This window comes from Amblyomma mixtum, chromosome 3 (assembly GCF_055824585.1).
Source record: "Amblyomma mixtum isolate Tamu chromosome 3, ASM5582458v1, whole genome shotgun sequence".
In the NCBI taxonomy this organism is placed as follows: Eukaryota; Metazoa; Arthropoda; class Arachnida; order Ixodida; family Ixodidae; genus Amblyomma; species Amblyomma mixtum.
In genome coordinates, this window is record NC_143014.1 from 343,506,301 (window position 1) to 343,524,528 (window position 18,228).

Here is an 18,228-nt window from a genome sequence, read left to right on the forward strand (position 1 = left end):
TGGTAGGCAGTGGTGGTCCGATGAATGATGCGACACTCTCTAAGGAGGGCTTCCACCACGTCCGAAAGAAAGACACGGCCTCGATCACTGAGCAACTCGCGCGGCGCACCATGGCGGAGAACAAAATTGTGCAGCAGGAAGTGGGCAACATCACGAGCAGTGGCAGCGGGTAGTGCGGCGGTCTCTGCATATCGGGTTAGGTGGTCGACGCCAACAATTATCCAGCGGTTCCCAGATAACGTGTAGGGCAGCGGGCCGTAGAGGTCGACGCCAACACGATCGAATGGGCGAGCCGGGCACGGCAATGGCTGCAAGGGGCCGCTCGTACGGGGCGCGGGAGACTTGCGTCGCTGACAGGCGATGCAGGAGCGGACGTATTGGCGAATGTACCCGTACATGCCCCGCCAATAATAACGCTGAGATATTCTTTGAAACGTCTTCAACACACCGGCGTGGGCACATTGTGGGTCAGCGTGAAACGAGGCACAGATCTCAGAACGTAAATGGCGAGGTATCGCGAGGAGCCACCGTCGACCATCTTGCGTGTAGTTACGGCGGTAGAGCAGGCCATCACGGAACGCAAAATGTGGTGCCTGGCGGCGTAGAGTGCGCGAAGGCACAGCAGTGTGAGCGTTGGTCACGACGTCGATGATCGACGCAAGCCACGGGTCTTTGCGCTGTTCCGCAAGCATATCAGAGGCGGTAAGAGGCGAGAGGACGGGTTCAGGCACGGATGAGCAGGCAGCGGCGGTGGGCAGAGGAGATCGAGATAGAGCGTCGGCGTCCATGTGCCTACGGCCAGAGCGATATACAATGCGGATGTCGAACTCCTGAAGGCGGAGAGCCCACCTGGCGAGGCGGCCGGCCGGGTCTTTTAAGAGACGACAACCAGCAAAGCGCGTGATGGTCCGTGACGACATCAAACTGGCGGCCGTACAGATAGGGTCGAAATTTCATGAGTGCCCAGACGATCGCTAAACATTCCTTCTCCGTAACGGAATAGTTGCATTCAGCCTTGCTGAGCACCCGACTCGCATACGCCACGACGTATTCCTCATAACCATCTTTCCGCTGAGTCAGGACAGCTCCGAGGCCGACGCCACTTGCATCGGTATGCACCTCGGTAGGGGCTCTCGGATCGTAGTGGCGAAGTATGGGCGGCGAGGTAAGAAGACGGCGCAGTGTGGTGAACGCGTCTTCGCATTCGGGGGACCAAGCGGACAGGTGGTTGTCTGTTCCAAGCAGTTTCGTGAGTGGCGCAATGATCGACGCAAAATTGCGGACGAAGCGCCGAAAATAGGAGCACAGACCGATAAAGCTCCGAAGCTGCTTCATTGTTGTCGGCTTGGGAAACTCCGCAACAGCGCGAAGTTTGGCCGGGTCGGGGAGAACGCCTTCCTTAGATACAATGTGACCCAAGATGGTTAGCTGCCGGGCGCCGAAGTGGCACTTTTTCAGATTAAGCTGTAGGCCGGCGTCGGTGAGGCAAGTCAGAACCTGCTGCAGGCGCGTGAGGTGAGTGGAAAAATCTACCGAAAAGACAACGATATCGTCCAAGTAACAGAGGCACGTATGCCACTTCAGCTTCCGTAAGACGTTATCCATCATTCTTTCGAATGTAGCTGGCGCGTTGCACAGGCCGAATGGCATAACGGTGAACTCGTACAGGCCGTCGGGGGTAACGAATGCGGTCTTCTCACGGTCAGCAGCAGCCATCGGGACCTGCCAGTAGCCCGAACGCAAGTCAAGAGAGGAGAAGTATTCGGCGCCTTGGAGACAGTCAAGAGCGTCATCGATGCGGGGAAGCGGATAATTGTCTTTGTGGGTAATTTTGTTCAGTCGCCGGTAATCGACACAAAATCTGATAGAACCGTCTTTCTTCTTGACCAGCACCACCGGAGAAGACCAAGGGCTGTGAGAGGGACGGATGACGCCACGGTGCAGCATGTCTTCAACGTGCTCACTTATCACTTGACGCTCAGCCGCAGACACGCGATAGGGGCGCTGCCGAAAAGGCGGGTGGGAGCCGGTCTCAATGCGATGAGCCACGGTTGATGTACGGCCTAAAGGCTGATGGGCTGCATCGAAAGCGAAGCGGAAAGTGTGGAGAAGGGCTGAAAGCTGCTGACGGTAGGTGGACGGAAGAGTATCGTCGATGGCGGCGCGGAAAAGTTCGTCAGGCCCAGGTTCAGTAGCGAGCTCGGAATGCATGGCGTTTAGGGAGGGACCGCTGGCTGCCTCGTGGACATTAAGGGCAGAGAGAAGGCAGACAGGTTGAATGCAGCCAGGGGACTCACCAGGTAGCAGGGTAAGGGCACAGGAGGATGGATTGTAGAGCAGCATCTTCGTGACACCCCGCCGAACATCGAGGACAGCAGAAGGTAGCGGCAGGTTCTTCCGGCGTACAAAGGAAGCAGACGGCGTAAATAAAACGGTGTCATCCGACGCGGCACGGCACGACAGGGAAACAAGGGCAGATGCTCCCGGCGCTACTTCAACATCTTCAGCGATGGTGACCTTGAGTGGCAAGGGGGCAGAGGTTTCAGGAGTAAGCTCGTCAAACAAAGGAGAAAATTCAACTTCAGCGCGGGCGCAATCGATGACGGCGTTGTTGTGTGACAGAAAGTCCCACCCGAGAATTATGTCATGCGAGCATGAGGACAGCACCAACAATTCGACTGGATACAATATATCGTCAATGATGACTCGCGCTGTGCATGAGGCGAGAGGGGCAATGCACTGTTCACTAGCGGTGCGGAGCGAGATACCCGTAAATGGCGTCGTGACTTTGCGCAAGCGGCGGCAGAGTTTTTCGTGAATCACTGATACTGAGGCACCCGTGTCGATAAGCGCATGTACCGGCAGTCCGTCTACGATGACCTGAAGAACGTTGCGTGGGGAAAACGGAGGCCTTGAGCTTTTCGAACAGCGCGCAGTTCTTGCCTCCGGAACTGCGGATCTTAGTTTCCCTCTTCAGCAGAGGGAGGGCGACGGCGCATTGGTGACAGTGAGCGACGGCGCGGTGATGGAGAACGTCGGGTCTCGTAAGCACGACGGTCGGGGGCGTACGCGTCTAGCGGCGAGGATGGAGAAGCCGAATAAAACATCTGGGATGGATGCACAGGGGTTGAGATGGTTGGCGATGCCACCATGCGACGGCGACAGTGGCGGGCGACATGTCCCGCGTACCCACAGGAGTAACAGATGGGTCGGTTATCCGATGTGCGCCAAGGGTTGTAAAGCCGCTGCGGAGACGGCGAAGAAACCGGGGCTGGTCGTAGAGACGGGGCGGGGCGCGGGACGGGCTGACGAGGTGGAACAGTCAGGGGCACGGAGCGCGCCGCTGCTTCTGCGTAGGTCATCCGGGCGGGTATAGGAGATGGTTGGGGATACTGAGCCTCGGCGTAGGTTAAAGGTTACCCCGCGGGGTAGGTTACCCCGCACCTCCACCAAATGAAAGGGGGTTCGCGTACTAGTGACCTCAGCTATACAGTTCACCAAACAGCTGAGCGGACGGCAGCAAAATCACAGTCAGTCTACACAGCCAGAGAGCTGGAGCCGAGCGCCGGCACACTTCGTCGTCAACTTCGTCTGCCATCGAGGCAACCTGAGGCGCATTCATAATAGTTCAGGCGCGTTCATTGTAATTCACTACAGTATCTGTTTTTCCTGCTGACTGTCATGTTTTTCCCATTTAAGAAGTACTGATGTGTTCTGGGTGTACAAGCTCCGATTCATAGGCCTCGCGTAATCTCTAATGTACTCGGCACAAGGCCATGATGTAAAACTCGGAAGCATTTGTGGTATTTTCGGTAAACTTTCATGCCTGGTTGTTCCTAATATAAGGCTCTGGATACTTCTAAACACGCAGGGAATAAGAATAGTGAGACTCCTCCAAATTACTCCTCCAAGACTTCTCCAAGATGTTCAAAATTATTCTAGGCATGTAGGAAGCTACTCACTTTGCTACATGAAGCGGCAGCTCTGGACATTTCAAAGGTATAACGCAAAACATATTTAAATGGACGTGGAAATGATCATAGTACAAGAAACGATAGCCAACTTGTGCTGCAATTATTTGAAAGTGCCGGAAACTACTCATTTAAAAGGGTATGTGCACCACAGGCGTGCTTTCTATTTCCAGTTTTCAATATCAGTGTGATAATGGATGTTTTTGGCAGAGAATCTAGCCTCGATATTCGCGACATGCTTCCACGAATACCAAAATTGCCATCTCCATAGGCTCATGATCGGGCGGTTATGTCACCGCACTGGCACGGCCGCGGTGCGCGCTGTAGAAGGGGTAGTTAACGAAGGAGCGACCTTTCTTCTGGCACAAGGGTTCAAAAAAGGGCGAGAGGAGCAAGGAAGGAGAGGAGGGTGGTAGGGTAGGTGATGCTGCCTATTTATCGGAAGGAAGGGCAGCTATACTCGCGGCCTGGTTCTCAAAGCCGCTGAACGTCTTCACACCATTGCAGGGATAGTGCCTCGCATGGTGGAGCCCGGCCCAAGACAACACTGCACCAGCACGCTGCTCGGAGGCTATTCAAGCAGGACGGATCTGAAGCGCCACCCCAGCCAACGTCTGAGCCGAAGGTGTGTAGTCTACCTTCAATCGCACAAGATTTATCTATTCAGCTTCACCTTGCCAGAGAGGAAGTGCGCTTTCTGGTCTTGGCTTTTTGCTTTTTTTTATCTGGCACTGTGATGTAGGAATAGTACACAGGAGTGCACGCAAAGAAGGCAGACCTAATGCAAATGTTCCTTCATGCTAGCCGATTTTTGGCAGTGTATTACCTCTTTCATTAATCCTTTCTCTTACTTCAGTCCCTGCACGTTCTGTGCTGGGATGTACGGGGCTTTTCTGAACGAAGAGAGGGCCTCACAGGCGCACCGTGAAGTCAGAAAACTACGTTAAGGATTTCTTAGACACAATTTTATGTGCCGCACAATAACCTGTTAAACCCAGTGGGCGGCAGCAGAGACAAGGCATCTTGCTTCCGCCACAGGTAAGTACTGGCCTGTATAGTGGGTCAGCCAAAGCTTGTAATGCAGGAAGACACTTTACATAATACGTAAGGGCTTCCAGCAACGAACGAAGTTGTTTCTTATTGGCTAGCAATAACATAAGCAAGGTTGTCTGGCAAGGAGACAACCTAGCAAATGCTCTTTACCGACTGTTTACAGGAGGTGTTCAGAGAACTGAATTAGGAAGAGTATGGGATAATAGTAAATGGAGAATAATCTAGTATTCTTCGATTCGCAGACGACCCTGCCTTGCTAAGTCAACCAGGAGATGAACTGCAAAGCATGATCAATTAGTTAGATAGGGAGAGCATAACAGTGGGTCTGAAAATTAATATGCGAAAACCCAAATTAATGTTTAACTTCTCGGAAACTAACAGCAGTTTACGTTCGGTAGTGAGGGGCTGGAAGTAGAAAAGGAATACGTCTAGATAGGGAAGATAGTGACCGCAGATCTGGTTCATGAGAGCGAAATAACTAGCAGAATAAGAATGGGGTGGGAGGCATTTGGCAGGTTCTCTCAGACCATGAATGGCAGTTTACCAACATCCCTCAAGACAAATGCATATGCCAGCTATATCTTGTGGTACTCACCTGTGGGGACGAAACGTGGAGGGTAACGGAAAGGGTTTAACTTAAACAGAGGACCACTCGGCGAGCTACGGAAAGGAAAATGATGAGTGTAACGTTACGAGACAGGAAGAGGGCAGAGTGGGTCAGGGAATATCCTAGTTCAAATCAGGAGATAGAAATGGAGTGGGTACGTCTTGTGGTGCGAAGGCAAGGTAACCGATGGCCCTTAAGACTGCGAAGTGGATTCCAAGAGATGGCAAGCGTAGCAGGAGGCGGCCGAAATTTAGTTGGGTGCATGACATTAGAAGTTTGTAGGGGTAGGATGGCCGCAGCTAGCATAGGACAGGGTTAATTGAAGAGATATGGGAGAGTCCTTGTTTTTGCAGTGTGCGTAGCCAGGATGACGATGACGATGATGATGGCTAGTACTAATGCCGCTTTTGGTGTCTTCGGCTGACGGCACTCGTGGAGTTTTCTACGCACTCGTGCGGTGCCCCAGGTTCGGCTGGATGCCACCCGTGCAGTGCCGTACATTCGGGTGGGACGAGCACGACACGCGTGCGCGCCACCGCGCCGCCGTGGAGACCGACGGTGGAGCGCGGTGCAATCCCGTCGTGCAGCGCGCGCTAGCAGACGACGGTGTTCACGCTCGTTGGTTGACGCAGCATCGACGAAGGCGGAAAGCGTACGAAGCATTGCAAGTGGGCACATTTTAAAGAAATGTTGAATATCATAGCAGCTGCAATGCATTTATTCGCGCTGCAAACACGCAGCCACCACCCGGCGAGCCATGCGCCTTCCGTTATGAGGAAACTAAAGGTTTCTGAATATTGTCAGTCTTCCAAGTTCTGCCTTAGCTCTTGCAGCGAACGGCATATGCTGTTCATCCGGCATGCCTGCACTTTATAACATCGTACTTTTTGCCAATGTATGCACAGGTTAAAGGATATAAAAAAAGCGACAATGTGGGGCGCTTAGTGGATTGAGAATCACCTGCTGATATTTTCGGAAGTTACTCTATCTGAATCTTGAAGGGCGTATGCATCAAAACCGGCAAGCATAACGCCTTGGTGTGGTATCTTACAAACCTGCGCCCCCATAATTAATCGCAGTATCTCACGGGCAGGCTCGTGGGTCCCGCGTGTCCCGCCGATTCTATCAACGCCTGTTACAAGCGCGGTACTGCACTGTTCTGAAGAGGCTGTTGCTAGCTATACAAACTGTTGACTGCGTTCGTTGGCGTCGGCCGCTCGTATGAATAGCCTCTCAGATCATCGAAGGTCTCGGAGGCCTCGGTTAACAGACGGCAGAAAGAGCAACGGCAATCTTCGAGTGTTTCGCGCGTTCAGCTGATGTGCAAGGAGACGTGCCACTCGTGCAGTATTTCACGCCACTTCGTGCACACCGGCACGGAGGCAGTGCGTATTAGCCGAAGACACCTTAAGATAGCCTCTGTGATCATTACTGTAGATTACACTACCTGCGGCCATCCTATCGCCGCAAACTTTTAATGTTATCCGCCCACTTAAATTTTTGTCGCCTCCTGCTACGCTTGCCATCGGGTACCTTGCCTTTGCACTACAAGACCTGCCCACGCCCATTTCTTCCTTTTGATTTCAACTAAGGTGTTCCCTGACCCACTCTGCCCTCTTCCTGTCTCTTAACAGTACACCTGTCATTTTACTTTCCGTAGCTCACAAAGGGCTGCACTGAGTTTGTGCTCTAAGTAGTTCAACACAAGACCAGCTTGCTTGGACACCACTTTTATTTATGAGGCAACTGTGGAGTATTGTTAGGTGCTGTAACGAACATAATGATAGGAGTGGTCTAACGTTCTGACGCATAGCAAAATTTTTCGCGTAAATTTTGCCCTGTGCTCGCACTGAGTAGTTAAGCGTGCCACAGAAGACAAGTTGGGTGCGTTTCGGACAATAGCAGAAAGCTACGAGTGTGCTAAGGGGTATCTGCAGTTATATTCATTGTAGTAGAGCAGTTTTGCTATAAGCGAAAGATGGTATTCTAAAAAGTCTTCCAATTGAAAAATGCGCTTCTCTAGAATTTTTCGTTATGTCTTCCTTACAGAATGTACACTTTTCAGCCTTCACTGTCACGCCTCTTTGAGCCAACAGCTTTACAACTGCTTCCAAGTTTTCCGGATTCTCTGCTCTCGACTTCCTTTTGGTAACATGCGACACCCCGCTGTTCCTTCAACATAGTATTTATTAATGTCTAAAAAAATTAAGTCTTTGATGAAACACCAAAGGAGAAAATGTTCAGTGAACCGCCATTTATGACAATTGACAGCGAGTCTTCGTCGCGAAGACTGCCCTAGTGCAGTCTTATTCTAGGTTTTGCTTCAATCGTCGGAAATTACTGGCCTCCAGAAGTCCGACGGATTTTAAATCTATATGTGGTAGCGTGCATAGGTCCATTCCCAGAAGCAGATATTTTGGTTCATTATAAACACGCATGAGAATATTCATCTTTCTAGATGACCGGCACGACCGATGTCGCAAAATCTCTTCTTGCGGTTAGTTTGACGATGCCAAAAGACCACATTCTTTCCAATTCCTTTTCAAAAGCAGCGTTAGGAGGAAAGTGTACATTTCTCGTCTTTCAGAACCTTGGAAGAGTATTTCCTTTAGAGACACTTCTGCTGTCTCATGTGGTGCCTTGCTCTTTCCTGAAAGGAAGTCGCGCTATTTTTTCAAGACTTCGCACCCCTCGGCGTCTCCTTCGGCGCCAATCACACCATGTGCTTCTTCTTTATTCAGGCTGTAGTTTGTTCTAGTACTTGTTTGTTCACGATTATTAGAAGAGAGCATTCCAGTAGAAGCGAAAGTATTCGAACTACTGCCGACCCAGGAGTGACGAGCAGCTTTGTTCAGTTGCGTGCAAAGAGAAAGGGAAGGCATTTTCCTGAGTTGGGCTGAACATCAATGTGGAGTAATGCAGGCAGCACAAGGCCTGCTCATTATGTGCGCATCCGAATGCGAGTGGCTTGTAGTCTGAGGAGCGGAAAGAGATCACTCGTAGTTGTGACATAGAAGGAGCCTCGTAGATGTCATTGGCACTGATGCTGCCGTATCCAACACTCTATCAACCATGACACTGACCAGTATTGGCTTCAAGCAGGTGACGTCGTTTAGAGCCACGTCTCTGTACTGAGCACTTCCGTACGCTACTGCCCTTGTTCTATTTCTCTTTTGTTTACATATACGCTAAAAATTCTCTTCCTTCCCCCGGCGGTAATACGCTGCGGCACATGCGCGGAGTCTGCGCAACTGTAGTACGAGGAACAACTTCGGAAAAGAACCTCCAGTGTCAGCTTTGCTCCCATAAATCTCGCACAGAAAAAGTCGCCTCTGCCAGAGGTTCTTCGTGTTGTGCATGTCAGAAAGAGCACCTCCATCGTTGTGCACTACCATTGCGTTATTTTTGGTGTTTCTGATCGTTAAGGCTCGTTCAGCAGTGTTCTGAAACGTCAAATTATTACTTTTTGCGGAATCAAAACTTTGGATGTCCGCTCTTTGCAGGCACTAGACGAACATATTTCTTAACGCTTCATTTGAAAATGGTGTGAATTCGCCAATACCAGGATGTGGGGACAAGTGCTTCTAGTTTCCCTGGCTTACTCTATGTAGCAAATTGCTTTCAACGTTCAAAATTAGCGCCTTGACGCCATTCGTGACTCACGAAAGAGACTGAGCGAGTGGCTGCTGAATAGAAAATGATAGGTCGCTATGCTTTTCTGCAGTGGGTGGGCGCTGCCCCGAACCCCTGGTGATGCGATTGAGAAAACGTACGCAATTCGGTAACGAACTCAGTGATAGGCACTTTCAACCCATGGTGGTAAAATTTGGCTCCCGCAAATTCTGTAGGGTCAAGGAACCAGTTGAGTGTCAACTGACCTCCGTCCCTTGACAAAGCTTTTGCTTGGCGGCAGACTGGGTGTGGTCAAGGGCTCAACCACGCTGTAGCTTGTGTTGTCATGAGTCCGATGAAATTCAAGCATGCCACACCTTTATCTTGTTCAGGTTTCTTCTTGAACAGCGAAAATGATTGACACTAACCTTTCATGGTATGAAGTCCAGTTCTCGAGGAGCCGTCAAATGGATCGTCGTGACAATGTCGCCCCATATTCATCACAGGCGGATTTTATTCCCGCAGCACCGACCAGGATATACGCACTGAACTGGCAGTGATTTCCGCAGGCCTCGATCGTATCCTCGTCGTCATGGCTATTTGAATAAAAAACGCAAAATGAAAAAAGGCACGTTGTTGACTACAGCACGGTTTCCTAACGGATCCCATGGGCAGATGAACCGGGCGCTGCGGGCTCGAAAAAGGAGACGGAAAGATCGAACGACCCCTGCCCTTGTCAGGCTTAATCGTGTCTCTGCGATGTCAAGGGCAGTCTGCTTGTGGCCGGCGACTTCAGTCGAAAAGCCACTCTATACGTAGATAATTGCTAACAGAATCAAGAGCTAGCCCAAGTTTCCAGCAGTCAAGAGAGCAGCTTGGTTTCGGAAAGTATACTTTGCACAAGAAGACACTGACACAATTAATCGGATAATACGCGTAGCTAGGGGTGTGGGAATATTCGAAACGTCGAATAGTTTGAGATTAGCACTCACGCCTTGATTCGCTTCACACCACGAGCTCATTATTTGAGCTGTTCGAATCTCTTAAATAGTCAGAAGTCACGTGTTTATTGTTCATCTGTGCTCGCGGCTCAACATCGCAACATTTCCAAACCACAGTATCTTGCACGTATCATGGAATCCAACTTGTTCTTTCCTCATAGAAACTGCTGCGAGCACGTGGCAGAAAACCGCCCGCGGTAATGCTAGGCCTTGCATTAAGTGACGGCAGCTGCGTTCTCGCGGGTGGGAAAGCAGCACCACGCGGCACGTCAATGCGCCATGCCCCAGTGTAGTCGACAGCTGGCTGTGTACCCAACTGGCAGCTATCCTTTCGTTGTAGGCCACTACTACAAAAAGGACAGGGCACGCGGAAACACGTGTGGAGGAAGGGATGACGATGCGGTGTGCGTGCCCTGTAGCGGTTGTTTTGCGCGATCTACATGCTGCTAAAAGCGGGCTTTCTTTGCGATGCTGCACCACAGCTGCGCCCCGACAAGGTTGCGCTAACGCCAGGTTGCGGGCGTTCTTGCCCTGTGTGGAGTTCCAAGGCTGTAAGTGAAGCCGATTAAATTCACTCTGACCGTATTTATTTTACTCTCTTTTGATGGTTGAATGAGTGTGTGAGGCCTATGCACGCTTATATTTGTCTCCGGTCTGTTGTCCCGAATGGCTCCGGTGGTGTGGACAGTTGCAATGTCACCATGGCGTCAAGAGAGGCGCTCTCAAAACTAAATGAAGCTTTGACGTTTTGGTTGCCTTTGCGCATTAACGTTGCCAAAAGCGAAACATAATCAATCAGAAACAAGGAAGGGAATGCTGACGGCTTTAACCCGCATTACCCGTCATTATTTAAAGCCCACTGAAGAGAGTGTTCTGAATTTCTCTCATTAGTGTTTGTAGCAAAGTGTTCATATTCTATCCGTGTGTACCTTACGGTACCAAGCTTATTACTGCTGAAGCGCCGAAAACTCGTGGCGGCCGCGGTATCCACGTGAGGTCACTCACTAGTATCGGGTGGTCGTGTGCAGTTGTACGAAGCATTCCGGTTGCAATAAGTATCTCTAAAGTGTAGAGCAGCTTCGCAGCACGAATTACATAATTTAAATTTCAAGGCAGGTATTATTAAACGGCAGTGGTGGCAAGTCACTGGCGGGCCAATAATAAAGCCCGCAGGTGATCATGCCATTTATTCTCATCAAAATAATGATGTTTGAAGATGTGTGTAGTTATTTCTCCTTGCATATGGTTGTTTGGTAACAAAGAGAGAAAGCGCCGGAAGTACATGTCATGATGGGTGCCTTATTTTAGCTTCACATTGTATAGGCGGCGCTATCGGTGGCATACTGCGGTCGCGACTGTGCTCAAGGAAAGCAGGGAGACACAAGCGGTCGTGTGGTAATTATTAAAATTGCAACTGATATTAAACAGCAGCTTGGCTAGTTAAGTAAATGCGAGTGCGGCGTATGGAAGGGTTTCCGACATACTGGCAGCAAGAATGGCGGGCGCGCGTCGCAGAACAGCACTGCGGGCTTTCCCGCTCGCGCCACTCCTGCAGTAAAGAGGCTCGGACGTCGAAAAAAGGGCCATTAGAAGACGGTTTTCGCGGACTCCAAGCCACTTTTAACGTGGCTTGAAGTCCGCACGCGCACCGCTTCTGCTCCCGTTTTCGAAGTTTGCTGCCTCGGAGAGTTTAGGGTGGACCTAGGAAAGCTAACGGCGGGACTCGAGGCGCAGGGCAATTTGCTATGGCGGGTAAACCTCGGGAGAGGTCACGCGAGGAGAAGTGGCCTCAAACCATCTCCTTTCCTTTCCCTTGGAGTAGGTGCGGTACCAGCGCTCTTGTCGGCCGTTTCGTATGCGCCGCGTCGCTGGACTCATTACTCCAGATTCCTGGCTTGCATAACGAAGTTTTCGCTCATCTTGATCTGTTCCAGATGAAGGAGCCAATGTTTTTTTGCTGACAACTAGTTTGTCACTGATAAGTAGTGGCATTCGTTTTATTTTTGGTATTGCTGTCTCTTCTGTATTGGGTTCGATATTCTGCAGCGCAGAGCAGTCGATTCAAACATTATGTGAACAGTTTACGTTTTTCAATCACGAAAATGTTTTTTTATGCTAGCCATTTTACTTATGTATTTTTCTGTGCCATACACTGTGCGGCAATTTTTTTGGCTGCACAAACGACGTGATTTTAGTGCTGTCTTCTTTCCTTATTAATTTTTATTCGGCCTATTCAGTTTTTCATTTTAATGTTTGTGGTAATTGTGAGGCTTCCACTGTGGATTATAAGAGCAGTTTTCAATAGTCTAGCTGCTACGCCTTGGTTGTGCTGCTAAGCTGTTTTTTTTTGCGTTTTGCATCTTCCATGTGTTCTGTGCCAGGCACTGCAATATTTCTGTCAGCCATGAGAAGGCATGTTCCTATACACTATAATCCTCCAGAGAATTGTCTGTGGAAATTTCAGTTTCATCTGTGGTTGCCTAATGAGGTGTATTTTCTTATTTGTGATACCTATGAGAACCCATTTTTTATTTTTGATAGCTGCGGAAAAACTCCACTGCAGTGGGATAGGATCTAACATCCTCTTTCCTTTGCCTCCAAGGTTTCGAGGCTTCTTTCCGCGCAGGTACATAAAAATAATGTTTTCATTGATGGGTCTCCCAGTGCACAAGATCTTAAGGCGAGGATCATCACAGAATGCGCTGAATTTTAGCCTGAAATGCTAGGGCGGGTGCCTGGTTGGGTACGTGAGCGATACATGATTTGTGTTGCCGCGGAGGGGCAGCATTTCGAGAGTTTCCTGTAAAAGTTGTGAGCTTCTAGTACCGCTTCTTGTTCGCATGCGACTCCACAACTTGTAATTTTCCCAGTAAGGCACAACTTCAATAAAGTGTTTCCTTCATATCTGGGCACGTTGCTTAGCTGCTGGGACTTAAGAATTGAGTTCTCTTTTAAGGCGGAAGCCTTTAATACCTCGTCGTTGTAAGCAGGAGTTGTCGACAGAAATGTCACGGTTTTCAATTGGTCGAAACGGTCGTGACGTCACAGTGCGCGAATTTCAAACGGGGCCAATTGTACTTCGGCTAGTAACCATGCAACCAATTAAAGGGATGTATAGTGATGCTCCAAGTGGGACTGAGTTTAGTTAATTGCTTAAATACCAAATTAGCCTGATTAACCCTTCTAGTCAGGCCAAATAAATAAATGAAAACGAGTAGGAAGTTGGTCGAGTTCGGGAATCGAACCCCGGTCTCCAGAGTGCGAGACGAGCATGCTAACCACTCCGCCATGCCAGCTCGATGGTTTGGAATGAACAAAGGCGCGTCTAGTGAATACGGTGTCTTCGTTCGCTCCCATCTTCCTCCCTTCCCTTACGGCGAGGTCCAGGTGTCCACCGAGATATGCGAGAGAGAGATACGTTTCCTTTCCTCAAAAACCAATTTAACGACGAGCGAGGTGCACAACCGAACGGGCGATGGCGTTCTGTGGACTCCCTGGCAGCGTTGCAAGACGCTGTCGCGTTTCACTCCTAGAGGCGAAGCCCAACATCTTCACAACGCATCAGTGACACAAGCAGCAACACCGCATTAAGGCTTTCGCCTCACCGCACTTTAGGTGAACAAAGTACCCCCCTGAATTTTTTTTGTCGTTCAGAATTTCAAGTTGGTCGTTTTATTTCTTTTTCTTGAAGATATCCAACTCCAAGAGTGCTGCCAATCAACCATGGTAGGAACGTTCGCTTCTATTGTAGTTGTAGGATATTTGTGACGCAGTTTGGTTGGAATGTTTAGACCTTACTTCTACTTCTCATTACCGATATTAGGAAATGGTACTCGCCATACATAGGCTTAACCTAATATTGGGTCCGCTATTTTGGTAAATGTGGGAACCTGATAAATGTAGGACTTTTTCCCAGTGTGCGTTTTGGTACATATCGAGCCCGTATCCCGTAGGGTTTGAATGGATGCTGCTGGCTGTGTCCATCTCAGTTCACTCATAAGCTCTCAGCTTCGTCAACACCTGGCTCGATGTGTTTTCGCATATTGCCGTGACGCGTTGGAGAGCATAGCAGAAAATGTGCGCTAGAACAATCTTGCTTCCTGGGGTATGCCATGTGCTTTGGTCGTAGAGGAGCTATCCAAAATGTCACAGCGCTTTTGTGGAGCAGGACGTTACTCAGAGCGTGTCTTCCGCTTTGGGTGACACAAGCATATATACATTAAAAAGTAAACAGAAGAGCACCTGCGGTAAGTCTCGTTATCGGCATGTTTAAAAAGACTTTTTAGTGCAATTTGTCAAATCCTTATGTTATCCTTATAATGCATAAAAGTTGATATTCCGATTAACTTCCTATCAGTGATGATGCCCGAAACCCTCTCTATGTTTTGCGCTGTTCATGGTGTTTGGGTCCAAAGGCCCATGCTAACGCAACAGATTGTCAGTGGCTTTCGGCCGTGCGGCTGTACAAACCATAGCAGCTGGAGCCTCAATAGCAAAGTAGCGCCTCAATAAACACTTTTGGGGCTCCAAGTGTATGCATGGTTTACATATTTCGTACAGTGTGCTGCCTAATCCAGCCGTGTCCCCCTCAGGTTCTGGGATCACATAGCCCATTATTTTCCCAACGCACGTCTATAGAACGTGGTTGCCGAAAGAAACCGCAGGTGCCTAAAGTTGCGTTTTATTATTTTGTTTGCTTACTGCTTATAGGTTCTTGAGAGCCTGAAGATGAAGCAGCATCAAACACTGGAAGGTAAGTTGGTGAAAAAGAATTCACTAAGGTGCACTTAAAGGTGGTATTGGAACCTACTTTCTCAGCCGGCCTGTAAAATGACCTTGCCTACACTGACCTACGCACTAGAGCGTACTCAAGCCGTCATTGGATTGAGCTGATGGATACCTTTGGAGCACTCTCTGTACGAATTTGAACCTAAACGCCGCCAAATGATAGTTGAAACAAATACTTAAAGCACGAGAGAAAACCAAGTCCGCCGCAAAAATTTACTGTATGCTGCTTTAAATTTCTAATGCCATCTCTCAACATCAAAAATTTTACAGCGGCGTCTGTTAAGATTCCTTTCCTGTGTTTCGCGTCGTAGTAGTAGGTCTTAGTCCATGCGTTGCCATCTGAACCACTCGAAAGGTGGTTACTACGGAAGTAGGAGAATATGATATTTGTGGAGGAAGCCGTAACCGCTGGGTGGTTACCACAGGAACCATCCGGAGGGTGTTTACCGTGGAAGGAGGAGGGTACGACTAGAACGCAAGACGCCGCCGGTTGGTGGTTGCCACGGGAACCAGTATTTACTCTGGAAGGTGGTTACCGTGGTAGGAGAATAGTATGACGCGAGCGGAGGAATCCGAAACCGGCGGTTGGTTATCATGGAAGGAGGAGGTATCCTCGAGAGGGGAGGAAAGCCATAGGATGGTTACCGTCGGAGGAGCCGTAAGCGGTGGGTGGGTGCCACGCTAACCACCCGGTGGGTAGTTACCCTGGAAGAAGGAGGGTATGGCGAGAGGATAAGAAAGCGTAACCGGAAGGTGGTTACCACGGGAATCGTTCACAAGATGGTTACCGCGGAAGACGGAAGGTGTGACGGGAGTGAATGAATCCCCAACGAGACTGTGGTTACAGTAGAAAGTGGAAGGTATGGTGAGACACTACGGCGCATACAGGGCGTGGCTGCTATGAGAGCCTATCTCAGCAAAATGCGCCGCCCTAGGAGATTATCTCTGGTGACGCTTGTGCGCCCGAAGCTTTATCGAAATGTGAAGGTCTTTAGTTAATCACAAGTAGTTTATGTTGCATTCTATGCACATCTATATTAGAAATTATAAAATTCATGGATACATATCTTGCGTCCATAAATTATCCTGGAGCACACATATTCACTTCAATTCAAAAGTATACAACAGCTGTATACTACCGGTACTCACCTATGGGGCAGAAACAGGGAGGCTAACAAAGAGGGTTCAGCTTAAGTTAAGAACAACGCAGCGAGCTATGGAAAGGAAAATGATAGGTGTAACGTTAAGAGATCGAAAGAGGGCGGAGTGGGTGAGGGACGAAACGCGGGTCAATGACATCTTAGTTGAAATCAAGGGGAAGAAATGGGCTTGCGCAGGGCATGTAATGCGAAGGCAAGATAACCGCTGGTCCTTAAGGGTAACGGAGTGGATTCCAAGAGAAAGCAAACGTAGCAGGGTACGGAAGAAAGTTAGGTGGGCGGATGAGATCAAGAAGTTTTCGGGGATACAGTGGCGGCAACTGAGAAAGGACAGGGTTAATTGGAGAGACATGGGAGAGGCCTTTGCCGTGCAGTGGGTGTAGTCGGGCTGCTGCTGATGATGATGATGACTCATCAAGAATGTACAGAGCTGAAAAAATTGTTATGACGGTCAGAAAAAGATTGTACGAATATCTTTTTTTAACTCTGCCAAGGTATTTCGCACGATGTGATTATTCGAAAACATCTGAAAGCGTATTGCACTGCAGCAGTTTTCGGCCTGCATTCCGAGCACAGCGCCTCCCTTTTGCAGAGAGTAGAGCCGGTGTGGTGCACCGTAAGACGAGGCTGCAAATTTCGTGCGGGGGATGGGGGAGACAGTGGGATTACCACATCCCCAAGCATCGCTTAGTATGGCGGGAATATCGCTTTTATTATATGAGGTCTGAAAACTTCTAGGTTCTCCTCGATATATGTTGTCCCCTCTTTTGTGCGCCATAAATGCAAATACCGGCTTAAGCTACGGGAACTGAAGTCTCTGCTTTATTTCACGGTTGTGCTGTTATTCTGCGGATTATGGGGGCTGCATATACTGAATTGCCTGTTCGCGCCCCACTGCAGTGAGCTCTCAGTGGTTGACACGAGTTCATAATGTGGGTTTCTTCACAGCTAGAATGGATTTCGAGCCTTTAAGAAGAGCATTGTTAGAAGTTCAACTACCAGCGAAAATATTGTGCACCTGCTGATGCTGCCAATGAATATTTATACAAGGCTGAAAACCTGAATAGAACGTAATAAAAATATTAACAATTCCGTCCTTTTTAAATAATCAAATTCTTTGTTATTGCAGATTTTCTTGAAATTCGCCATGTTTCACCACTGAGTTTCATATTTTTTAGTAAATACGTGCGGCGTATAGAGCACAACGCAAACTATTTCTAGTTATAGCTTCTGAGTGCAAGAACTCCCCATTAGCACATAAAGTTACCTGTGCACTAACATTCCAAATTTTTTTCAAAAGACGGAAGTTGAGAATTCGTCTTGAAAATAACGGCAAGGTCAAATATCTGATGCCACAGCTCTGCGAGGGCATTTGTATTTACCCTCAATGAATTATTTATGCTTTTACTCTACAAAATGTTTTTACCCTAAGCCAAGGCTTCACGCATGCTACGAAGTTTTCCTAGAGAATGAGGTTTAGCAGGGTAGATAAAAGATTGCGTTGGTGGGTGGCAGCAGGCTGCGTACGGGGGCAGGCGAAGGTGGCTTGAGAGTGACGCTTTTGCAGAGAAGCTGGCATTCTGACTGAACCTTTCAATTCAGTTTCATTGCCGCTTTTTCCTGCTGGTGTTGCGTAGGATGTGGTGGAGGCCTTGTGGAGGGTGCAGGCATGCTCTAAACACGAATTTTCTACATAGCAATAAAGAGGGAGGAGCTGTCGTCTGGCGCAGCCTCTTTTAGAGGCAGGGTAAGCTGCCCAAGCCTTGGTATAGATTTCGTTCAAGAAAAGTATGGAACACTTACGCTTATAAATGAAAATGAATTCTCTCTTCAAAAACATACCAATTTCTAGCTGCTACGAAAATTTTAATCCAGCCCTGCCCCAAAAAGGGTGTGCGGCAGAGGACCGCTTGCTCCGTTTTGACTCGCATAAAGGCTTATTCATGTTTGGTTCAAGGTGGATTGCGGCTCATAGGCGCTTCTAGAGGGCGCAACTTGGTGGATGGGTGACGGAGGGTGAAGCTAGGCATGGGGTG

General features: G+C 49.0%; 1 protein-coding gene across 1 annotated transcript in view; it reads left to right on the forward strand.

Annotated features, from left to right (window-relative positions):
* The window catches only part of LOC149356185 (uncharacterized), a 92,235-nt gene that overhangs the window by 53,029 nt on the left and 20,978 nt on the right, over positions 1 to 18,228 (forward strand). Inside the window, exons 5-6 of the mRNA XM_089576275.1 lie at positions 4,479 to 4,596; positions 14,955 to 14,997. Coding sequence (XP_089432401.1) covers positions 4,479 to 4,596; positions 14,955 to 14,997 — 161 coding nt within the window. The remainder of the gene's footprint in view (positions 1 to 4,478; positions 4,597 to 14,954; positions 14,998 to 18,228) is intronic.